The sequence below is a fragment of the Lepisosteus oculatus genome, chromosome 4, assembly GCF_040954835.1.
Source record: "Lepisosteus oculatus isolate fLepOcu1 chromosome 4, fLepOcu1.hap2, whole genome shotgun sequence".
NCBI classification, from domain to species: Eukaryota; Metazoa; Chordata; class Actinopteri; order Semionotiformes; family Lepisosteidae; genus Lepisosteus; species Lepisosteus oculatus.
The window spans coordinates 64,272,206-64,297,908 of NC_090699.1; the positions used below are offsets into that span (position 1 = coordinate 64,272,206).

At 40.7% G+C, this 25,703-nt stretch overlaps 2 protein-coding genes across 2 annotated transcripts; both read right to left on the reverse strand.

The window, feature by feature from the left end:
• Positions 1-1,146: 1,146 nt before the first annotated feature.
• tlr9 (toll-like receptor 9) lies at positions 1,147-6,083 on the reverse strand. Its single transcript, XM_015348046.2, has 2 exons — positions 5,323-6,083; positions 1,147-4,365 (listed from the first exon to the last, which is right to left on the reverse strand). Exons 1-2 carry the CDS (start codon positions 5,332-5,334, stop codon positions 1,246-1,248), a joined length of 3,132 nt encoding a protein of 1,043 aa, XP_015203532.2. The 5' UTR covers positions 5,335-6,083; the 3' UTR covers positions 1,147-1,245.
• A 1,983-nt stretch (positions 6,084-8,066) lies between these two features.
• LOC107077432 (cadherin-related family member 4-like) lies at positions 8,067-25,385 on the reverse strand. Its single transcript, XM_015348047.2, has 20 exons — positions 23,844-25,385; positions 23,420-23,440; positions 22,847-23,016; positions 22,391-22,556; positions 21,765-21,856; positions 21,509-21,595; positions 19,285-19,388; positions 18,731-18,873; positions 17,395-17,575; positions 16,551-16,716; positions 15,923-16,025; positions 14,373-14,594; positions 13,851-13,996; positions 13,242-13,389; positions 12,343-12,557; positions 11,566-11,705; positions 10,656-10,712; positions 9,795-9,915; positions 9,598-9,628; positions 8,067-9,143 (listed from the first exon to the last, which is right to left on the reverse strand). Exons 1-20 carry the CDS (start codon positions 23,926-23,928, stop codon positions 9,088-9,090), a joined length of 2,454 nt encoding a protein of 817 aa, XP_015203533.2. The 5' UTR covers positions 23,929-25,385; the 3' UTR covers positions 8,067-9,087.
• Between the last annotated feature and the right edge of the window lie 318 nt (positions 25,386-25,703).

Genomic DNA, 25,703 nt, shown 5'->3' on the forward strand with positions numbered 1-25,703 from the left:
GGCTTGGGTTTCAGAAAATAAAATGAAGTATAACAAACCAGTTTCCACAGTTACCCAAAAACGTGTGGTAAGAAATGTTTTTTTTCTTTTCTTAAGTTTCAGTTCTTGAGACAAATTCACTGATAGCATCACTTCAATGCCATAATCTCTTTCGCTTCTCATTCATGCAAAATAAAAACGGAAGTAGATACCTTACAAGTAAAAAAAGAGGAACTGCAATTTCATAGGCAAGTGAAAAACGTGTGTGACTCATTGAACAGGAGACTGCGGTTCTACTTATCTTAGAACTCAGGGATTATCTGCCTGTATGGATCTAGAAACGTCTGATGAAACAGCAACAAAAACATAAAATAAGTTATCAAACAAAATCATGCGTCAAATATTTTTTTAGATGGTAGCACTGGTGAAATGGCTGCATATTATAAGATGAACATGCCTAACATTCAACCACTGAAGGAAAAAGAAATAATATTTGAATAAAAATAAAACGCTCTTTAATTGTGCTTCATCCAGGTGAAAATAACCTGTGTTAACCGATAGGCAGATCACAGTTCAATTTTTAGAAGAGCTACCCTGCCATGCCTAAGTATTCACTTTCTTCCTATGATGTCCCATCTCGTTTAATTATAAGTATTGTTAGATCTTTGCCTGCCTGGGGAAAAAAAAAACATGATTTAGGACTCTGAAGTACATGCAGATGTGATAGTTAGCTAGGTTAGCAGTGTAGAAAGACAGGTGAGAAGCTCAGTTATGTGGGATCAATTAGGCAAGACGTGACGTCCAATCAAATTTTTCTTTGCAATTTTTGCAGACATGAATGGGCTTAAGATGTTAAAAGGGCTCAGGTGGAGCAAAAACTGAGTTTTGATTTAAAAACATCCACTTAAAAAAATAGGGATCTAGCATTTTTAATTCAATGCAATGGGACAGCATTGGAAGGGGGTGAATATTTCTGCAAGGTCCGGTAAATTGTTTGTCAAACATCTTTCCCATTCTATATTCTTCTAACTGCCTGATGTTGTGCATAAGGAAAGAGTTCTCTTTCATTCGAAAATACAGTGTACATTGCTTTTAAGAGAAAGGTCTTTGATTAACCAGCTCGTACATGGTATAATAGTTTTTTTTTATTCAACATAGAAATGAAAATCCAACCATATAAAGAGCATAACTATTTCTAAAGTCTTTTGTCTGAGACAGAACCCAGTCCAGATACAATATGCTGAGAAAAACTAACAGAAAGCCCTTTTAGACAAGATTGTTGATTAAGAAGCTCTCATTGACATTAGAGTCATAGTATTTGCAGTTGTCTGAGGCCAGGATGGTTTTCATGCTGTTCCAAAAGTGTTGGTGTGCATGGGGATTCATTGGCCAAGTCAAGACAGATTTTCTACAGAGTATTTTCCTCATCTGAAGATACCTGGACTTATAAAACACCTTGTCCAAGAGGACCAGCACAACCACATCCACCTTTTCATCCAGCAGGCGCTGTTGAACCATAAAAAAGGCCTGCCTGAGAATTCCACTGACTGAACTTCCGCTGGCGAGAACAAAGACTGTTTTCTTACTACTGTAAACAGAATTGTGCAAATTCTGAATGCATGCAACCCCTGGGACCCAGTCCCGTTCCTCAAAACACAGCTTGAACCGTTGCCTCCCCTTATCCTCTAAATTAACCCGTAAGTCGTTATAAACCCAGTCCGTCACAGCTGCGTTCCTGGTGTCAAAGACTACGAAGGCATCATACTGGCTTTCTCCCCCGGGCAGGAGGGAATAGCCTCTCTTTCCTGCCCAGAAGACTTGGATAGAGTACCACAGATCCCAGCCGTAGAGTTTCTTCAGAAGTGACACCATGAGAAACGCGCTGGTCAGCAAGAAAGTGCAAAGAAAACCAATGCTTCCATAGATTTCCTGACACGAGCGAGGATCCATGGAGAGGACATGCTCTCCCAGCTGAGACTCTGGAAATTCGCATCTCAGGTCGATGAGGTGGGGGATGGTTATGTTAGTCGTCTTGAGGAATTCTGTGAACCAGGAGGAATCACACGTGCATGTAAAGGGGTTTGCATGAAGAGTGAGATGGGAGAGGTTTTGAAGGAGTGGACTTGGGAGGTTTTGGGAAGAGAGAAGCTTAAGCTTATTGTTGTTCAGCAGGATGCAGCGCAGTGCAGTCGCATTTAGGAAGAAAACTTCGGGAATCCAATTAATTTTGTTGTGGCTTAGATCCAGGACTTTTAATATTGGCCCAAAATTAATCATTTCCTTTGGTAGGCTACTGAGGGAATTGTAGCTGAGATTTAGATAATTAAGGTTGCGCAGGACTATGAGGTGATTCCAAGGGAAGAACGTGAGGTGGTTATCATTGACTTTAAGGCTTTCAAGTGTTTTGGGAAGATTGCAGAGGGCCTCAGGAGGAAAGGATGTCAGCTGGTTTCTGGAAATGTCCAGGAAAATTAGGCTGGTAAGGTCTGTAAAAAAATGGAGATACTGATCGAACTTGCTGTCCCACATTATTTCAAGGCGGTTGCCTGAAAAATACAAGTACTTAAGAGAGGAACTGTGTAGTCTTGTGGAAATGCGGATGCCGATATTGTTCTCAGACAAACTCAGGACCTCCAGAGACATCAGGTGGCGGAGGAATTCAAAGCGGTGTCCCATTCCCTTCATGAGAAAATGATACTCGTTATGGGTAAGATCCAGGACTTTAAGAGTGGTGGCAAGTTCTTTAAAAGCATTGGGATAGTATAGATCAATCCTGTTGTGCGCCAGATTGAGGTAGGAAAGGTTCTTCAATGGCGAAAACTGACGTCCATCTAGAGGCTGACTTATGTAGTTAGAAGACAAATCCAGGCAGACCGCTTTCTCTATTCCAAGGAAGATATCTTCTTTAATGGACAAGATGTTGTTTTGGGATAAATCAAAGAAAAGGTGACCTTGACAAAAGTTCTTCTGAAACATCCACATTTCCGGAACTTGATGACATTGATCCCATTTTGCTACTGAATCTTTTTGATTTCTGCCCAGATCTTGGAGAACCAGGGGTGCACGCTCCCCTACGCTTTGGTCCTGATTATCAAGTTGATCGATTCCTTGTTTGCAAGATGGAGAAAATGCCAACATGTTCTGTGAAAGGACCACCTTTTTCAAAGCCTTCATGTGGCTGAATATGCTCATGTTGACTTTATTGATGAAATTCATTCTGAAGTCTAAGCTTTGAAGGTGTCTCAGGTTTAATAAAGGTCTCAGACCTCTTGGTGCTAACTCAAGGAAGAAGTAGCCACTGATGTACAAATCTTCCAAGAGAGTCATTTCTTCCATGTACTTAGAGAGATAAAGATTTGCAAATGTTTTCAGAGGTTGATAGTTGTAAAGCAAGTTAAGAGATGTGACGTTCTTCAAGTGTTTGAAGAAGGTACCATTACGGATAACGTAGGCAAGCAAGTTGTCAGACAGGTCCAATCTAGAGAGGCTAGTTAATGGCACAAAGAGGCTTTCAGAGAGATTCTTGAGAGAGTTCCCTCGAAGGCTTAGGGAGTTTAGATTTCCCTGGCTTTGGAAGGCCTTGGGGTGCAATCTGATAGAAGCATTGTGTGGGCAAGGAAAACAGGGCTGGGCAGCATGATCACACCGCTGGCAGTTCCACTCCAGGTTCAGGTTCCACAGCCTTGTGAGGTTGGCAAAGTCAGCCTCTTTGATCTCGCTGATCTTGTTCTCTCTCAGATCCAGACTTTCCAAAGACCACGGAAGACCTGAGGGTACGACTGTGAGATTGTTGAACCCCAGAGTGAGATTCTGTAAGTGTTGCATTTCCTTTAAAACGTCCTCCTTTATGTAAAATGATTGATTGCAGGGGTTGGCGAAGAAGCAGTTTTTGTTGAGGTTGAGCTGTCTGAGGTTTGGAGCACCCAGTGGGCTGGTAATATTGAAGATTTTGTTGATCTCAATGCTAAGATACTGCAGGCCAGCGGTCAGTTTGGGAACCTTAGTTAAACTATTGCCAGCCAAGAAGAGGTGGCGCAGTTTTTTTAAATTGACAAATGCATTTGGCTCAATTACCATTTGGCAGGGAGGTGAGCCAGGAGATTTCAGTTTACTTGGAAGACAGTTCCAACTCAAACTGAGATACTGGAGATTTGGAAGCCCGGTGAATGCATTATTCTCCACCAGCCAGATACGATTTTCATCCAGATTTAGAGAAACCACTGACTGCGAATTGATCAGCGGCACTTGGGTTAACCCTCTCTTTGAGCAGTCCACCCTGGAAGATTTCGGGTCAGTGTCGCAAGGGAAAAACTTTAGAAAGGCTGTCCTGGCCAACGGCAGGAGGTGACAAATGCAGAGCAGAAGGAGCACACTCCTCAGAAGAGCCTGAAATGACAATTTTAACATGCGAAAAAAAATTATTTGCATTATTTTACGTCATGCTTAAGAAAAGTAAAATAAACCTTAACATAGTAACAAAGTAAAGAAATCTTATTCTGTTTGCTTGTTAAGTCTTTACATGTGTGAAACGCCTCTCCTTAATATTTTTAATTGTGATTATCATGGGAGTGTATTACAATTACTAAACCAATTGCCAGATTTGATATTTTTAATTAAAATATAAATGCATTTGGTACTTCTACACAGAAGTATTGCCTGAAATTTAACAGCATTTCAGTCTACCTCCATTAGTTACTGCAGCTGAAAAACACATCTGTCTGTGCAATGTGGGTAGTAGTTTCAGAAGCTTCTTGAGGACTTAATCACACTTCCTGCTGTTATTTTTTAGTCTATCAACCATTGTCCTGAAAAACTCTCTGTTTTTTGGAATTTAAATTATTTATGACATATATGACCTTGTGCTACAAATGCTATGAAGAATCTCTAAATCTTCATGTTATTAGATGAATAAACATACTGTACAACCAAATCTTAACTGCTATTATTAAGTGAATCATTACTCCTCAGTGTTGATAAGTTCTGTATTTTACAAAAGTATAAATAGCATTTGATCTACTTGGCATAACACTGTCTGTGGTGGAAAGGATGTTGCAAATTAATGTGATATTGTAATACCTTGTCTTGCATACATGAGTTTTAATAATATTTGTATGGATTTTATCTATAGTTGTTCTCTAATTTTAAGAGGCTATCAACTCTGAAACAGTAAATAAAAATAGATAACATTTTTAAGAGCACGTCAGAAATATCAGAACAGAATTTTAGAAATACTGTAATTCAGATTTCTGTTTCTTACTGTCTTAAAACAAAGAGTATTCTATAAAACTTACAATCTTTATCTGGAATCAATATAATCAATTTTCATAAAGACAGTCCACCTACCATGGGCTCCATACAATTAAAGCGATGTCCTCCACCACACAGGTTTGTAACAGTGAATCCAGCTGAGGTCTTCGACCTTCATATCATATCAAAGGGATTTTATGAAATCTTTTCCAAGCTCCATCTTTAGATCTGAGACAAGCATGTGAGGTTCTGCTTCAAAGCAAAACAACTGCCAATCTGTGTCACAGACCCACTGCACTTAACTAGCAGTTACCTGGGACCCAGAACATCGCAGAGGTCAGGCTCAGCCAGTCTCTAACAAAAAAGGAAACAAAAAGGACACAGCTTGCAGGAACACAATAACACCAGTACATGGGAGTTTTCCCTAACATACAGTTTGTGCAGAGGGAGCCAGCTCACCTTCCTCTTTTGAGTCTTGACAGGGAACTCACTAGCACAGCAAAGACTCCCCCTTCAGACTAGATGAAAGTGCTTAAAACTGTTCTAAGGAAATGGAACTGAAAGTCATCAGTATTGTTACAGTTTCTCAGTGGGTATGTAGTCAATGCTAAAACACGACAAACATTAACAGAGCATCGTTCTAAAATAACACTGAAAAAGATAGCTGAAGGCAACATAGTAGTGTGAGTGGTATCTCACAGCTCTCGAGTCCTGGGTTTGATTCTGAACTGCGGCACCTTCTGTGTGAAGTTTGCCTGTTCTCCCTGTCTCTGCATGGACTGCTATCCCATATAGCAAGTGGACCCGTCTCGCACACTTAACTTCTTGCATACAGTCCAGGTTGCTGCAAACCTCATCAGGAATAACTGGATTTCTTATTAATGAATAGTAAAGTGATGTGCATCATCCAAAAACAATGCAGTACTGAAATCTCAAATCTATTTTTCCTTTTAATTAAAATATTAACTTGTTTGATACTACTGTAAGGAGCTTATTACTACATCACATTAAATGTTCACCAGTCACCAGTGACCGCTGCTTCATATTTGTCATGTTTTACCATTATAAAATATTTCAATATCTCAATTTATTTTCTGGTTAAGCTTAATGCAGCTCCACACAGAGAACTGAATAAAGGACTTATGTGCAATTATCTGTCATACTCTTACTGACTTTCTTCTTAAAGCTGATTCTGAAAGGCCAAACATTTATAATATCCACAAGCCATTGAACTATGCCTATTTGCTAAGGATATCAAAAGTTTTGTATATAATATCATTAGTGTAATTGTAAGACAAGTTCTCCAATTTCCAAAAAAAAAGTGTTTCCCTTTTTTTTAACCACAATTCTCTATCTTGCATGTTAGAATTCTAGGTTTTTTTTTCCCCGATTTGCACCCTAAGACATCAGTAACTATGTAACTACAAAAGTGGTACTTTAGTTATTAAATGGCGACAACGTGGAGGTGTAAAATAAATTGCACCATTTCAGAAATGAAACTCCTGATTTCCTTTGCCACTGCTGGAAAATTCAAATCATCGCGAATCCCCCATGCTGAGTACTTTCCATCGCACCGCCTGCACAATGTCGTCTGAAATCACTAAGCACAAGCTAAAATACAAAAAAAAAACATAGAACAACATGCAATGGCCTGTGCACATTTCAGGATCTGAAAGAGAATTAGCTGCTTCCTAGTTGTCCCTGTCTTATGTGTCTCAGCCTCTGGTCAGTCCTTTGTGCCTATAGGGTGTAACAGGGCACCACGTTACCCACCTGATGATTGGTGTCTTTGTTGCTTGTTCCTTGTTTCAGCTCTCACCACATGGGATCTTGTTTCTTCTTTGCATTGTTTCCTTCTCTCTTTAAAATCAGTTCCCTGCCATCTACATCTACTGTATGTGGAACATAGCTGGGGTTCCCAGCCTTGGTACTGGAGGCTTACACAACTCCTGGTTTTTTATTCCAGCTGAGCCTAATTACTTAATTGAAGCCATAATTGAATTAAGAAGCTGTTTGATTGGAACATTTACAAGATTGTTTTCTACTTAAGTTTTGACTTGTACGTTACTTATGAAATATAGTAGTTGAAAGGCAACCTTCAACACGTGTAAGAGCTGAAAATAATCAAACAGTTCACCTTAATCCAAGTATTAAGTCCATTAAGGGATCCATTGTGTAACAAAGCTTGGCTGGAATGATACCCAGCAGGTACTGTATGTGTGCCTTCAAGACAAGCACTGGGAGACCCCTGGACAGAGAAGTAGACTTGATGTACGATAATCAAGACTGAAATGCAATGTCGAAAAACATTTCTCTCTCTGAAATCTTAGTAGACCTACTCATCCTCATTAAATTTAGCATGTAATCAACACTATACCAGTGTTGGATTAAGATCATTCATGGCACATATTTAAGGTGGATCTATTATGTACAATTTCTGTCTTGAAGGCATTCTGTAACAGAGTGGTTTTGGGTGTGACTCACTGTGGCTCACTCACTGCTCCTCAATGGTGATACCCATATTACTGTCAAGCTTCACAGGTGACAACTTTTTACTTATGAACAAAACTGCAGCCTATAGGCCTGTCTTAAAGTGTTGGATGGAGGCACTCTTAGCCAAATTGCATAAAAGGAAATTCTTTCCATTGGGCTGAACTGTAGTTAGGTTACACTGACTTAGTGCAAAGGCTGTGTTCGCACATAAGAACACAGAAAAAGGTTACAAATGAGAATAGGCCACTCAGCCCATCAGTCCTTTTTGGTAGTTAGTAGCTTAATCATGGCATATGAACATTCTGACACCTACACTCCTTGGAATAATTAAAGACAGACAATTGGAATTTTAATACCCCCTTTTATTACAGGAAGCTAAAAAATCTTTTTTTTGCATTAGGCAAGGTAAAAAAAAATTAACCATGCAAGACAATAGCATTAATCATAAAGTGTAAAAAACAATGAAGTGACTCTCCTGGAGAAGGAAGGCGATGCATCACCTACAGAGTGGCATCTAAGAGACTGTGATGGGTGTTTAATAGTCACAACAGTAGGATTAAGTGCAATATTGTAGCTGTGTTAACACATGCTGATATAACTGGATTATACTTTAACGTGACAAGCATTTTATAATCACAAACTGAATTTGTGTAAATGTCAATATGACTAATTAAAATCCATTTCCACTGTAAAATAAGCATTCATTCATTTTTACAAGTGTATAGTGCTATTTTGAACCAACTAAAAAAGTAAATATATTGTCATCTTATTGCTATTAATTATTATAGGGGCTCCACTTATATCATTTTTTTTTTTTTGCTTTAAGAGAAATTTGAACAAATGACAGACCAGGTCAGAGTACTTTATTTAAATGCTAGTGGTCTGGATGTTATAGATGTTGTTTTCAAAGCTGTTTTTTTTCTTCACACAGTGCAAGGTGAGAGGAACAGTCAAAACTCCAACATCATCTCTTGCCTTTAAATTGACTTTACGTGTGTCCCAAGGTGAGTTTGATCATATTTCCATATTAACGTGCTTTAACAACTGTGCGAGGTAACATGGCTTCAAGCTCAGCACAGTTCATATCAGTTTGAGTTGCTGTGTTCAATTAAGTTGAACAGAAAGTTGCTAGGCGTACAGGTTTGATGGGACTGTGATCAATTGGCTATCATTTGAAGAAGTGCTTAAATTTAGGTGCCACATGATACTTAGGGAAGTCTTTTGTCAGGTTCTTAATCAATAGTGCTGTATATTCAGGGGGAGATTCTGTTCAACAAATCTTAAAAAGAGGATGCATGAAATGTCTGTTCTGGCACAATGTAAGTGACATGCATCCAGTAATGTCCACTCTATCAGAGCCTTGTTCTTTCACAGCCAGCGCCTTTGTCCAGTGACACTGTTGAAGATGTACTCTCTCCCTGTGACTAGGAGACAAACAAAGTCTGTTATCCAGGCTTTGACTGTCAGAACTGAAACCTCTGATTCAGTTTAGTGATTTTCCACAAAGGCCTTCATTGCTCTAACAATGCATGATGCATTTCACTTAAAACAAAGTAATTATGTAGACATTTGCTAAGTACTGTACAGTATATTGATATACAGAAAATCTCTTGTGGCATTTTATACATTAGAAGGCATCCTACTGTATGCTTATAGTCATTTTATGTCTATTCACAATGATAATGACAGCTTTCAGTCTGCATAATGGGAATTTTTATCCTGGCAACCGAGGCTAAATCGATTTGCACTATGAAATGTGTTATTGACTGGAAAAAATGAATAACTCCAGCAATATCGCATGATAGCGAAATTCAAATTCAAATTCAGGGACGCTATCTGAGGGCGGAAGGGAATAGGAATATTAACCAAATTACTTACTCGGGTCCTGGGCTCTGCCATCGAATCGCTGCTGGAAAAATAAATGACCACACATTAACACTGAAGAACCACCGTTTTTTATCCGACTAGAAATAGGGCTTAAAACTGCTCATTCCAGAGACGGAGAGTGTCCCTCAGCTGAAAGCGATCGCAGGCAGCGGCCCGTTCGGAAGTGAGGCGGTGGAAAGGGAACTGACCAGGGAGAGGGGGCTCTCGGGGATCTCCTTGTCCGCGGCTGGGGGTGGTGAGCTCTGCTGATGGAGGTTGCTCGGCGATGTGGGTCCCGCATCTTCAAAGACTCCCCTGAACTGGCCACCGCTTGAATCAAAAACACATGCAAGCAGCAGCTTTAAAAGCCTTTTACACTCTCGTCTCTGTCGTGAAAGGCTAGATTAAAATAAAACCCAGCAAAGTCACAGCTCCCCTGGCTGCCCTAAACAAGAATAACTTATCCATGTACCAGTTCCAATAAATCCAATTACTCCCATCAGAACGCAGACAGAGACTTGCCAACACAAAAACGCTAGACTTAAGTTCTCATTCATACAGTACCTTCAGTCATATCCTTACTTAACACTTGCTTTTCCATGCAAATATGTATGCGTATCGTTGTGGTTGTCGTGTTTTTTTTTCTGTCTGTCTGTAAACCAACACTGCTGCTGTAACACAAACTCTCTCTCTATCGGCATGACAACTGGGGTCATTTCACTGAGGAATGGTGCCGTTTCAACACAAGCGAAGGACATTTTGGGGAGCAAAGACTCGGGAGAACAACAAAAAAAAAAGCAACCAAACTCAACCCGCCTTTCGCAATCTTTTTAAATAAAGCTGATTTTCCAAGAATGGTGATTAAAGATTGTTTTTTTTCCCCTCTGGAAAAAATACCACCCACCTGATAGGAATCACTTGCTTTTTTTGAGAAACTTGTTTTTTTTAACGTGACCAAGGGTTCACAAGTTTCGCTGAGGGTTTCAGAGTCGGATACCGGAAGGTATCAGGTTAAGCCACTTTCCGCTCCAGTCCGACAGAGGGGGGAGGGCTACGGGGCTGGAGCTCACCTGTCCTGCAGGAGGGGTTTGGTGGCTTCTATGGGGGCCCGCCCGCAGACTGAGGTCCTGCAGGAAGAAACACCTCTGTATGAGTGCCCAGCGGGCAGGGGCCACATGCACAGATCCACATGCTGCTTGGTTCCTTGTTAAAACAGTCATAGTGGCAGGAGTGATAAGCTGCTCTGAAGCTGGAGGCTTCCCTTACAGCTCTCAGAGGCCTGGCAGGGCACTAAGCTTACTGCCCTGAATATTCCAGAGGTCCTAAACCCCAGCAGCTCCGGCCTGCTATGCACTGCTGCTTGGGGGGACAAGCTGGCTACACGCATGCAAAAATCAGAGAAGAAAAATCTGCCATCTGTAGGTAGGTCATAACTGAACCAGCAGTTACTAAATTATGAACCTCAACCTGCACCCCAAACTGTGAGGGGTTCCCCTTTATTGTTTTTTTTTATTTATGTGTATTTTGGAATATCCTGCTGTGACAGACCCTGCTGTCAAGCAGGGCAGTCTCCTGAGTTGTACAAAAACACACAATCTGTTACAGTCCCAGAGTAAATTCCAGGGTAAACATTAAACAAAAAGTCACCACTAGCACTGTGCATGCCCTTTAAATACCAAACAAAAGCCTAATTACACCCATGAGAGAAGGAACATTTCTAAACCCTTTACCAATTAACCAATAATTTCATCAGTCACCCCTAGTGTGGCTATTTACAGGTAATAAGAGGTTGTGTAGTGACCTCTAGTGGCAGGCCAACTGTAACTGCAGCCCCTTCTTATGCCACTCTGCTGCACATTCTTACAAATCCCTGCTGGAGTCTAAACATATCTTTACCAAACTAATCTCTAATCACTAGTAAATAGTTTAGGATCATGATTGGCATGATTGGAACACATATGCTTGGGAGCTGATACATACAGGGTGAGCAGTTTCCAGGTGAGTAAGGCCAGAGCCAGCAGCAGCAGGGCTCCAGCAACTGTGAGCACGACCACAAACCAGGTGTCTGGGACCCACTCGAACACCGTGAGCGTCACTATCTTAGTCGGCCGGGGCCTGTGCTGCAATCACAATGATGACAGTGAAATGTGTGAGGGAAGAGCTCGCTGTCTGGGTGGCTTGCATCTCTGCTTCCACTTAAGAGTCTTCGGTTTCAACCAGTCCTGCCCCATTTCCTCAATTTCAACTTCCCACTCCTTCCAAAAGTCTGAAAAACACAATTTCATCCCTCCCTCCCCTATTTACATATATTTACCCCTTGTATTTTCCCTTCAAACAGATCTATCAGCTTGAAGCCATTACATCTTCACAAACTAGATCCGCCCTGATGTTCAGAATGGTGAAAATCTTTGGGCCTGAAAAAAAGGCGCAGACAGCTTTCAAGAAAAAAATGTAACAGAAGGAGAACAAATGTGAGATAAACAGCTAAAGACGATCGGTCTTACCGGATATTTTTGGAAAATGAGAGATAGAGAGCTAACAAATGCACAGCAGGATTTGAGAGCTAAAAAACACAACAGGACTTCTATAGTGGGCCAGAACTTGGAAGATGTTCTCTTACGCAGCTCGTCGTAATTCTGAAACAGACTCCTACAGCACCAAGCTTGGGTCTGGTTAATGGAGGAAACCCGGCCTGGTGCAGGCACACAGGACGCGGGAGCCTGGAAGCAGCCCCTGTGGTTTCCATGGCGGCGTTACCGTGGTTTTGACAGTGGTGGTGGGCTGGGTTGTCGTCCAGGGAACCACGTGCACGATCACGGTCGCCGTGGTGGAGAAAACAGGTGGGCCTTTGTCTTTCACCTCAATCAGGAGCTCATAGTCCGTGGGGTCATAAACCCCCGGCGTCTTGAAGGAAAAGGCGTTCCGGGAACACAGTGCGCTTCCCTTCATGGTGAAGCGGTTATTAACGTTGCCTGAGGAAGTACAGGAGGTGTCAACAGTGCAGTTCTGCCCCCCGGGACACCTGACTCCTGCACTGGTCAATTTTACGAGCAGAAATCTAGTATTTGTATGATGACAAGATGAAGTTTCCATAAGGTGAAAAAAAAAATTCAAGTGAAACTTTGCTGTTTCTTATTTAATAATAATAATAATAATAATAATAATAATAATAATTGCTTACATTTATATAGCGCTTTTCTGGACACTCCACTCAAAGAGCTTTACAGGTAATGGGGATCCCCTCCACCACCACCAATGTGCAGCCCCACCTGGATGCTATATTTACCCTCATTTTTAAGAGGCTTTGTGAGAGGACCAGAATTACTTTCCATGATCCTTTTGAAACAATGTACAGTATCTTACCCTACTGGCAGACTGGCAAATGTTTCTGCTCACATTATGTTGAAAATAACTTTACATATTTTATTTTTTTCCCCAGTGTGTACCATGTAAAAAGATGTACTGCAATCGGTCAAATATCTGCCTTCCTAAAAAGTTGTCCAGCTTTTCTATTCCAAAACAAAACTGGCGATTACCTCAATTTAACCTTTATGTAATTATATTAATGCCTGCATTAGGATGTTCCATATCAATCTTAAAACAGTGTAATACATACATTTCACTATAATCGGTGCACTGATCTGTGAACGACTCACCTCCTACTATACTATAGGTAAGGTCTTCTATAGGGGTGTCTATGTCCGTGCACTGAATAGTTGTTATTCCTACATCAGTCTTCAGAGTGGAATAAATTAGTTCCTCATAATAAGGAGGTTTACACACAGGTGGGTTGTCATTCTCATCCTGAGTTTTAGAAAACAAATTTCCAAACCGTTCAATCTCAAAAGTTTAATTCAAAGAGTCCAGAACAACACTAGACATAGTAATAATAATGAGCACACTAGCCCTGAGATTAATTGTACATATAATTACACACCGTCACAGGTCTTTAATTGAATGAGTATCAAAGCTCTTGTGTTGTAGTGCACAATTTCCTTTGAATCAATTTTCTTTTCCAGACCAGCATTGTAGTTTTCAGTTAATTGTGAGTAAGGCTTGCTCTGCGGCAACAAAACTTTGATAATATACCGTAAGTCCAACAGGAAAAGTAAGGAAGTATTTGGAATGAGAAGGAATTGAGGAACTGTTTAATTAAATGCACTGAATGCACACAATCCTTCATAGCTTGTCAGTTACATTACTGTTCCCCATTGAAGCATACATTTATTAACAATTAAGCATGCAGTATAATGAATTCCCCTTACCTGAACTCTGACAGTGACAGTACAAAAGGCAGTCTTCTGCATCTGTGGATCAGGGGAAATGTCCTGGTTCATGTCCACAGCCTTGATCTTCAGTTGATAAATTGTTTGCTTCTCATAGTCCAGGTGAGAAAGAACATGGATTTCACCTTCAAACAAAGAAACGCTGATTTCATGGGAACATCCTATATGTGTACATGTTCTAAATTTCTTATACCTGTGATACCACACTTATGCTTCGATTAGACTGCGTGGTACATTCTCTACATGCAGAAAAAAAGTAGTGTTTACCTGTTGTTACCACAAGAATAAGAACAGTAAAGAAGAATGATACTATTGGACATTTAATCCATTAGGTCAAAACAAAAACATGTGTCCTCAGGTATAACCCCAGCAATGCTGACTGGACAAAGGAATCAAGCACAAATCCTTTCACCTGCAGAAAAAAGGATTAATTGGTGCCACTAAAACTGGAATTTCCCATGTCTTTAATTTAATTTTAAAAAGGTGCAAACAGATGCTCACCACTTCTGGGGTCAATGTAGAATTTTGGGGGGTTGTTGCCTGCGCCCCCGGCGATGCTGTACTCGACATTATTGAAGGGCCAGTCTCGATCTGTGGCATTGACCTGGCCAATGACAGTGCCCAGGGGGGCATTCTCGTTCACCTGCATGGCCTGAGGGCAGGGGCTGAAGACAGGAGGGTGCTCATTCACCTGGGTCACCGTTATGTATACTGGGATTGTAGCTGGAAGATTAAGAGAGCAAAGAGAATTCCGCCCATCGATCATTTTGGTAGTTAGTAGATAATTATCTCAATATGATCTCAGCCAGCGGTTGTTTCATACTCTTACCACCCTTTGGGTAAAGATGTGCGTCTTATTCTTAGTTTTAAATGCACTCCTACATAGTTCTAGCTTGTAACCTCTTGTTCATAGTTCACTGTTTATGTTAGCACGGGACATTTTTAATGCAAGACCTGACCTGCACATTATACAATGTCAACATATTTTCCTTGCGTTTAAATCTACACTTTGTTTACCTTGCTTATTGCTCTCCCACATTGTCTAGGGAAGATGTGTCAACATAAACACCTAAGCCATTTTCTTAAGCAGGCCCTTCGAGCTCAGCGTTTCCCATTTTGGGTTTATAGTTTATGTTTCCCCTAAGAGTAATTGTCTGCATCACCATCTGCCAGATGGCAGTGTTTGCCCAGTCTTGTATTTTATCCAAACCTTTTGAATCTTTTTGCTATTTACACGCTACTTGTTAATCCTCCTATTTTGGCATCACCTGCAAACCTGACTAAAATTTCGCATTTAGACAAACTTAACTTGACCGAGGTCCTACTTATGGACTCGTGGACTGCTTAATTAAACCCCCTGAATGAAAAGGGCACATAGAAAGATCCATTTAGCAGGACTCTTCCCCACCTCATTCAAATAGAGCTCTTAAATTTGTTACTGAACTAACTGGCCGTTGCCTATGATTAATCTTCCTGGGCTTGAAATAAAAACTGCAAAACTAAGAACCAGTGGACCTGGAGTTTACACTTTGAGTTCAGTAACATTGATCTATAGGTCTAAAAACACATGGAGTTGATAGGGTAAGCTGAAGCTTTGAAAATACATTTCTAGAATACAGAGGTTGCAAGGAAAAGACAACAGCACATTTCACTGAATGGAACTCTCATCTATAGAGCATTTTCACCGGAATGATAAGGGGAGATTTTTTCCTAGGAATCCGCTAGGTTTCCTCTATATTCTGGACTCATATGTATTTTTAAAACAGTTGAATTTTTCTGGATTTGGAAATTGTGCAAAGAAAGCTTTGAAGGCATTAAAGTCCAGTTTTGAGCAAGTAAACCCAAATCATTTAAGTTAATGTACAGTGGTTTGACAACCAAAGCCTAATTGTGAAGCAAATAAAAGGCACTTCAAGTCAGCAGTTATTGTATCTACTCTATATACTGTATATTACAATTTTTGATAAGCAACTGTTTCACTTTATTGTTACAACTACTACTACTGCTAATTACACCAACATTAATAATCACACCAAAAAAAGTCGACTTACTTGTCAGTGGAGGCTTTCCATTGTCTGTTACGATGATACTAGCAGTGTACAGAAAATTAACATTTGCCACTTCATAGGAATCATAATCCAATGTACTGTTCAACTAGGGAAAACAAGCAGAGAAGCAAAGAAGGGTTTCCAGTAGAATCTTACAGTGAAGGCAGACTTATTGACAAGGTAAGATCAGATCACTTTATTGGCCATATACAATTTCCTGCATTAGGAATTTGTCTTTTCGCAGACCCCAGCTTGCTCTCCTTGAGACACACAGACAGGGAGAGAGGCCTGGCGTCAGAGCACAGGGTCCGTTATTGTACAGCACCCCTGGAGCAGCTGGGGTTAAGGGCCTTGCTCAGGGGCCCCATGGAGTAGGATTCCCCTGCCAGCTGTGGGATTTGAACATGCAACCTTCCAGCCACAGGCTCAGATCCTTAGCTAGAATGCCACCGCCCCGCCCCAGCTTTTACACGACCCACAAGGGTGTAAGAATTTTTATACAGAAAACACAAAGAAAAAAAAAAACAATGTCAATTCAAATGGCAATATAAAAAGTTAAGGAAAAAAAGAGAGGTCGGATGAATAACCCGTGACACGGGCAGCTCTCGAACCAAATCAACAATTTGCTCACCACCAAATACCCGCCCTGTGGCGAGATCCGGAACTTGTCCTTGGAGTTCTCGTTAGTAACGATACTGTATGTTAGGCTGCTGTCCATCCTGTCCATGTCCACACACTTCACTGGGTCATCACTCGGAAACTTGTATCCAATGGGTTCCGATTCCTTTATTTGCGCTCTGTTCATCGACAAAAGACCACATTTGTTTGCCAGCCTGTGCGTTTGTTTAGGACCCCCCAGTGTTGGCTGGGCTTCATTTCAGCTGTGCTCTCAGCTTCACAGAACCCTTAGCTGAGGGTAACAATGTGCAGAATTAGACCCGTTCCTTTGTCGTCAGGTTTCAGTTAGACACATACTGCAGAAGACTCCATTAAGCAATTTGAGATCTACTGTACAAGTCTGCAGCTGCAAACTATTAAAAATGTTTAATTCACGTGACGATTAGTGCAGTTCAGGGGTCAGTTAACTGAGAGCTCAGCTACCACATGAACCAGAAGACAGAGGGCCCCCCATAGAAACACACTGAACTACTCTCACTGTCACACTAAAATGTAATAACGGACACATCTGAGTTTCTGAAAGCAGACCATGCAACAAAAAAAGTCATAAGGAAAGTTGGAAACAAGAGACTCCATCTTTCCCTTTTACACAGGGAATAGAAAAGAAAAAATGAAACCTCAGCTCATTCTTCTTCCTCAAGAGGAAGATTGAGAGTGGTCTTAATGGTAAGTCTAAAAATACCATGCTTATCCTCTCTTTAGCTCAGCCGATGTTAATCATTCATATACAGTAGTCACGGGAGCAGCACACATTACAGCAGCAGGAGAGAGGGGGAGATTAGATAAAGACTCCTCACACAATGAGAGCTGGGTGGCATACAGGTGGGAATTCATTGACGTCCCTCACAGTGATGGAGACCGTCGCTGTGGCGCTGACTTTATGGATCGGGTCGTAGGCCTGCACCAGAAATACCGTGGAGTTCAGGTGAGGGTTCGCCTCCAGATCGAGGTTGTAGGTGGTTCTGATTTCACCTGTCCCTGGAGAGCAGAAAAACATGAAGCTGATCAACCCTGGCAATTCTCCCAAATTCCTCAGTATGCACATGTGCTAATCTGCTCCACCCCTGCTGGGATTCGATCACCCTGTACACTAGCAGGCAGGGCCTTGTGACTCAGCAGAAACCTACACCGTCTGGGTTTCAAAAGGATGATGTCACTTCTGTGACATGCTTGATCTGCCGAGCCTTGTTACACAAACACACAGTATTACAGTGGTCTACAACCCTGATCCTGTAGGAACACTGTTTTCTGGTTTTTACAACAGTCACAGACCTGACCACTTGATTTCAGCTTTCAGCTGAACTGGCTTTAATCTCTTATAAGTTGAAATGGGATTTGTAATTAATATCAACCCTGTACCCATTTCTGAGTTTTACCAATGCCCTGATTCAGGTGTGTTGTCTCAAATGTAACAAACTGGACCTCAGCAGAAGGAAAAAATACTCACTGATGTCTCTCCTACCTGTGTCTGTTATCATCAACTGATTAAATAGAAAGTGATGTTTAATCAGAAATAACAGAAAGCAAGCTGAGAAGATGTTGCATAAAGTCCTGTCATTGGAAACGGTACTCTTGAATCAGGGTATTTACATATGATACTCAGAACTGACTGAAAAGGCAAATTAAATAAAAGACTAAATAATCAAGCACATCAATTAAATCATCAGCTAACATTGGAGACATAGAGCTCGCTGCAACAAAAGCCAGCAGACTCCAGAACCAGAGTTAAGAATCACTGCAGTAGACACGTGCACATACATACATATATATAGCTATTTAATGCAAAAAAAACACATTAAAAACCCATTTTTTAGGTTTAAACCTTGTCATTTTTTTCTCCTCTGTGTCTGGTTTTCAATATTTGAGGATGGGTGCAAACGTAAACCACATTATGAGCGAGCTAAAAAACACACAGAATTTAGTATTTCTTTGTTACTTTTGTAGTCAGAGTAGGTTTCAGGCAGAATTTAAACTGACAAAATGGTAATAATGTCCTCAAGGAACAGCATGATACAGCATGAAATAGCAGAAAGCATGGAACAATGTCTAGAACCATCTTTCCCTTTTCAGGGACTATTTACATCTTTGGGTAACTCCAGAAAGAACAGTGATGTGAGAATGGGAAAGGCTTACGCTGATGGATCTGATAAGCAGCATATCCTCCCGAGGTCTGGGGAACGATCTGATAGTAGATATCTGATCCTTTAGCTAAGACCGTCATGACGGAGGCTCCTGGCCCAGTGTTCTCATCAATGGATACAGCGTAGCTGCTCTTCCTGACGAAAGACAGATCACAGATGTGTCCAGCATGCAAATTCCACCCCAAAGATTAAAAAAAAAAACATGGAAAGAATTAGCTTCATTTTAAATTCAATGCGACATTTCATTCTGGTGGGCAGAGTATTTCTTTCATTGCACAGCCCTCGTTGCTTCCTTGCACAAAGCTAAAGTCCTCAGATGGATCACTGAACCCCTCTAAGTCAGTTGTTCCCCAGGTTTACAACTAAAAAAGGTGGCTGCAGTACGTACAGCCGTATCAAGCTCCTGTCATTGCTGTGGAGGGACTGTGCTGAGTTGCAGGTGTCCTGGATGGGTCCACGGATCACCTGCTGCGATAACTGGGGGGCGCTCGTTGTCGGATTGGGAATAACCGCGCCCCCAGCACGTCAGCAATGCTGTATACTCACGGGAAGGTGACATTGGCGGTTTCTACGGGCAACACCTTCACATGGAGAATTCCACTGCACGATGTACCATTCATACCATTGACCGTTATGGACAGCTTGAAGCTCTATAACCAGAAACAGGAAGCTCTGAAATACTTTGTCTTCTCCCACCAGGAGAAGACAAAAGTATCCATTTTGATGTAGGTTAAAACATTGTAACAGAATCTGTGCTTTGGTTCCTAATGAACTGCTTAGTCTTCTAACACCCAATAGATAAAAACCTAAACATGGAAACAGGCAGATGGAAGAGAAGATGTCTGCAAGATTACTGCATCACATCACTATTTCAAAATTTAAAAGCCTACGTGTATGTTATCAAACTGTTAGTATTCTACGTACTTTATTGAAATCAGAGATCGTATATATGAAAGTCAATATTATACAGCATCACCTAAAGAAAGTGCACCTAATTGTGTCTTACAAAGGGTAACAAGCTTTCTGCACAAGCTTACACCACTGAGCAGGAATGGATAAGGTGTGTTCTTTTAAAACATGCTACCTACAGTATAAGGCATAAACTGTGAATTTGAGCTTGGTCTACATTGTAAAATGTTGTGCTGAGACTTGCCTGTAAGGAAAAAATTGGCTCTTTGAACGCTTTTAATTGAAAGAACACAGAAGAAAAGTGAGAGAATACTCGAACTGAACCATGAAGAAGTCACCTTCTTTGCATGAGAGTATTTCAGTATTTTCACAGCACTGAGTACACAAATACTCAAAAGGCTGCTTGCATAGTTACAGCTTTGTCATCAAAGGTATCGCTAAAGTTGAAAGAAAACAAACGAAACTATACACATAGCAACATGGCAAGAATAAATGTCATGGTATAGTACATGCTTCTTTAAATCGAATCAAAAAGTCAACAGAACAGTGCTACACTTGGTCCTAACGCTGTTTACATCAGTAAATACATGATGACAAAATCTATCTATTTTTTAACACACTACTTCCTTCTCACCCGCACAGGAGAGTGCAAGATTGCTCTGAGAGATTGTAGAGCTAAACCTTTTTAGAGATAAAACTTTTAAGTCTTAATGTTAAAGATTATTTAACTATAATATTTGTAATCTCTGTGTTGAATAAAAGGCTTCATGTTTTAAAAGAATGTGGTATGTTTTATGATGTTAGTACAAACTGCTGCACACATTTACGAGCTGTTCTGTAGGCGGCATTTTCATTCATGAGAGCAAATGGAAAACTGTGATGTCTGTCCAGTGCTCTTAGAGAATTTTACACTATTCTGGTTAGAAATCGAAGTAAGTGTGAGCCTGGCCAGCACATGGATGGGAGTTGCTGCAGGAAGAGGTGTTAGTGGGGCCAGCAGGGGGCGCTCACCCTGCGGTCTGTGTGGGTCCTAACGCCCCAGTATAGTGACGGGGACACTATGCTGTAAAAAGGCGCCGTCCTTCAGATGAGATATAAAACTGAGCCCCTAACTCTCTGTGGCCATTTAAAAGGTGTTTCTCGAAAAGAGTTGGGGTGTAACCCTCAGCTTCCTGGTGAGATATCCCCCCTGGCCTTTACCAATCATGGCCTCCTTATAATCCCCATCTCTGAACTGGCTTCATCACTCTACTCTCCTCCCCAGTGAGAGCCTGTCTGAGAGTGTACTTAATAACGGTTAGCACATGGAGGGGACACAGAGTTTTGCGCTTTATGCAGAAGCTATTGGAAACAATATGCTTGAAGAAGGTTTTTTTTTTAAATTCAGGATTGAGGGTGGAAACAAAATCAACAAAAAGATTAAACAAGTCATCAGATCAATTAAAGGCATCAGTGAGTACTGGTGACAGCTGGCATGAAAACCAGCAGACAGAGTGGTTCCCCCAGGGTGAGAGACAGGAACCACTGATCTATGGTTATTCCACTCCTGTACATTCAAACTCTAACCCTACACCTGGCCTTACAGTAAACCTTTATAAGTACCGTCACACTGTACAAGGGCATCTGCAGAGGCTGCATTCATTCAGTTTTACAATGCAACATCCAAACAATCAATCAAAAAGGCATATGGCAGAGGAACCGATTACAACTACTTAATTTTAACCTACCCCCTCTTTTTAAAAGCCAGTGATTCAAGCCATTGCTCCCTCCTGCTTACTAAAAACAATAACACTTCCATTCCTTCATTTTCTTTCCAAGTGAGAATGCCAGAAAGTTGTTATTATTATATAAATAGTCTTACCCCTGGGCCACTAAATCCTTTTTCAGGACTCGTAACACTTCCAGTGTTGATGTTTATACCAAAGGGCTTTTCAGGAGTCATTGAGTACTGTTAAGAAGAAAACATTGTGAAGGATACCTGTTCTTATGATGGGATTTCAGAAGATTTGTAAGACAATGTGATGCTTCGATATACTGTATACAGTCATCTGATACTACTGCGGTAATAACTAGTGTCTTATTTATATGATATCTTTTGAAAGGGTAACAGCTGTTACCTTATAGCTGCCTGGGTTGGGATCAGCAGGATTCACAATGTAAATGATGGAAGAGGGAGCAAGGTTCTGCAGGACCTCTACTGTGACTCCTCCTGCCAATCAATCAATAAATCAATCAATGCCCGAACATTGTTAGTGATCCATGGTTTATCACCACATTTTATTTATGAATCAATCAACTGGGGACAAAACAAAGAAATACAGTATACCCAAAAGAACTTGTATACAAATGCAGAAGATTAAAATAAGATTCATAATGTTATTATGAATAATAACACAAAGGCAACACAAAATAAACCATATTATTAAATCTGGATACTGAAATTCCAATATCCCCAAACTCAAGCTAAATAATCCAAAATATGTTGTTATGTAACTCCAACCATACAGAAGAAGTCTGCTGTGTCCAGGCTCACTCCAGAGTTTAAAAACTATAAGCTATTTTCATATGTAGCTTACTTAATGCATGCTAAGGAATTAAAGATTCATTTATTGCTATGATCTAAAACAAAAATGGTTCTATTGTACAGTACCCGAACAATTGATCGACTGTTGATATTAGCGGGGAGATGATTTTATTACTTTACTGTGCTGAAACTCCCAGGAAGAGAGATACACTGACCCACCTGCACTTGCAAAGAGTTTGTCACACTTTGGGGCCGGAGTGATAACGACATAGAGCCTGGCTTGTGCTGAAACAGTTGTTCCACTGACGATATAAGAGATGTAGATGTCCTTGGTGTACTGATTTGTGATTTTATGATTCAGAACAGCCGAACTGGACAAAGTAATCTAGAGAGAGAGCAGGAGAATTGATGCGGCAACCGTATTTTAGGTATCAACGCAGAGAACTCTTCCAAAAGATGGGATCGGTACCAATTAAGACAACTGTTAAGAAAAGTAGTTCTTGACTGACGCCTTGCCAAACAATACAACTTTGTTTTGGAGTTTGTGTGCATCTCTGTTTCTGAAAGGCATCACTGAATATCCGCTTCACATAGGTGGATTCATAACAAATCCAGTATATACTCGGTGAACGCGTGCTCTCTGATAAAACAGGCTCCAGACAGCTGCTCCCTTACCGTAGCTGTGGTCCCAGTTGCCCTCAGCTGAAAGATCGATGAGCACGAGCTGGAACCAACGCAGTTTATTGTTGGGATGGAGGATGCCGGAGAAAAAGTGAAAACGAAAACCACTGTCCCTGGAGGACTGGTTTCTGGGATAGAAACTGTTTCCGTTGTAAAGCTCAAAGCTAGCAATAGAAAAACGTTTGAAAACACATTCACTCAGTAAAGCACCGACATGAATCTAAGATCAAAATTCTTTTACACTTCTCAGATTTATTTTTAAATTCGGTGTACACTTCTTATAGTCATACACTTTAGTATTGACGCCCTCAATATCTAACAACACAAGTAACTAAATTCAGTGCAATAAAACTACAATTATTTGGCAATTCTTGCAGATCATTCACTCTTACTATTTCTGGAGAAAGTTTTGACATTGTGTGCCGATACCTATGCTGACAAAAAAGTAGTCCAGACCACTGTAGAACTCCAACTATTTTCCACATTAACAAGAAACATGTTTGAAAAAAAAAATCAGCAACACTTTAAATTAAAATTTACTTACTTATTTAAATTAATTTTACTTACTTTGACTGTGGGATTCATGTACTGCAAACACAAAATATTGATTAATGTTAATCTTCATAGAGATGCAAATAATTCTTACAGATTACAATTTCACAGACACACAAAAACTGCTAGAACTTTGCTGATCTTTCAGGTTTGTACTTGAGAGAATCTCATCTTGTGTTATCAGAGTTCTGCCCTTAAGAAGTTAAGACCTTGAGCATTTTCAAAAAAAATCAATGAAAATCTGTTACAAACCTGATCTCTCAGATGTATCTGTTACAATTTAACCCTACTTTACAATGATGCGTAAACTGAGGAATTCATTTTAAGGTGCGGAAAAAAAACACTAAATTGATGCTCACAAACAATTGTTCTGTTTTGTAATAATAGGATAACCATAGCAAATCCTGAAGTCCAGACTGAATACAAAAGCAAAATATACCTTGCATCAGTAAAATGAGGCTCAAAGAGAATGTAAAGACTGTGTTCATGGTGCCTCTCATGTTAAGCTCTAGAAAAAGACACATCAGTGTCCACTGGTCCACATTTCATACTGCTGTCTGTGATGCGGAGCACAAACACAGAGTGACCGGGGTTGCTATGTGATCAAGATATATGAACACTGGTAGCCAATCACAGCATTATATCGCTCCGTACACACACACTGTAATCAGCCTCAGCAGAGCTCCAGCAGTCTTAGTTATAAAAGCTGTACTGGCCTTGATTCAAAAACTAACTTTAACAGGCAACAGCCCACAAGATGCCATGGTAACCCCAGTAACTCTACTGCTACTGTACCTGCCTGCCAAATTTCACCAAGAGAACATAACATCACGGCGATTGGAACACTGTCAGGTTACATTTTAATTCTTTAACGTTAAATCCAGTCAACTATCCAAAAATTCCACTTTCAAAACGAAATGAAATGGTCTTTAAAAGCCTGCATATGCTGAAATGCAATGCTGCATATGGTTACTATAAACACTCATGAAGTGAACAGAGCACAGATAAGCAGATAAAGAGTGGACATAGGTAAGTGCATAGAAGAGGGAAAACAAATCCTTATGCAAACAAAGAAGATTCTAACTAGTCAGTATAAAACTCCAAAGATAAAGCTTATTGTTGCCTTTAATCACAGAATAAAAGAACCTCAAACATAACAGAAAAGCTACTAGGGAGTGTTTATCTGGTGTCCTACCATTTAGTGACCCAGTCCTAATTAGAGTACCTTCTTACACACATTTAATGACAAAGTACACAGTGAAAAGCAGGGGAACATTTGCATTTCTCACTTTAGATCAGCTGTACTTTGTACAATGGCACTCATGAGAGAAAATACAAGTACTCTCTTGATCAATGTCATGGAATAAAATAAAAATGTACGGATGGACTTCATTTTACATAGTGGATCATCTGCACTGCTACTTTTACACAAAAAATATTGGTACAGTAGCTGTGGAGAATCACGTTTTGCCCTCTATATTCAACGGTAGTAGAAAGGTTTTCCAAAATGATTTCCAAAATTCACAAGACTAGTGAAATTACACTGGATATTGCCAGCAGCTAAATTACCCTGCAGCTCACAACTGGCAAAGGTGCGAGCCTGGTCTGTACCTGGATGGGAGATCTCCTGGGAAAGCAAAGGCTGCTGCTGGAAGAGGCGTTAGTGGAGCCTGCTGGGGGCGCTTTCCGATTGTGTGGGCCCTAGTGACTGTAAAAAAGGCGCTGTCCTATGGATGAGTCATGAAACTAAGACCCCGAATCTCTGTGGTCATTATAAATCCCAGGGCGTTTCTTGAAAACAATAGGAGGGCTACCTGTGTCCTGACCTAATTTCCCATTGGCCTTTACCAATCACAGCCTCCTAATAATCCCCCTCTCTGAACTGGCTTCATCACTCTGCTCTCCTCCCCACTGAGAGCTGGTGTGTGGCGGGCGGACTGGTGCATCATCCAGGTGGGGCTGCACACTGGTGGGGGTGGAGGGGATCCCCATTACCTGTGAAGCGCTTTTGAGTGGGGTGTCCAGCAAAGCTCAGTCCTGTCCTAAAAACTGTGTAGAGTATTTACAGTATTTGTGTACGAGTGTTTACTACATATAACTCTGTTGGACAAAACAGAATTTCTCACAAAAGTCAACAAAAACAAACTGGTGTTAGTGTGTCATGTATCAAATACAGACAAAAAAAGGCCAGTTGGCACTATTACGTTGGTTGCTGGTAGCTAATTAGTCTCAGAAAAAGTCATCAAGCCATTTTTTTTCCCCAAAGTAGGCAGGGTATCGGCTTCAACAAGGTGGCCAG

Excerpts from the sequence above, each read along its gene's own strand:
- LOC107077432 (XM_015348047.2), bottom strand. The coding sequence starts at position 23,928 with ATGTGTCTTTTTCTAGAGCTTAACATGAGAGGCACCATGAACACAGTC. Across the intron at positions 13,997-14,372 it reads CTACATTGACCCCAGAAGTG|GTGAAATCCATGTTCTTTCT; the intron begins GTGAGCATCTGT and ends CTTTGTTTGAAG. Across the intron at positions 9,144-9,597 it reads TGGCAGAGCCCAGGACCCGA|TCACAGGGAGAGAGTACATC; the intron begins GTAAGTAATTTG and ends TTTGTCTCCTAG.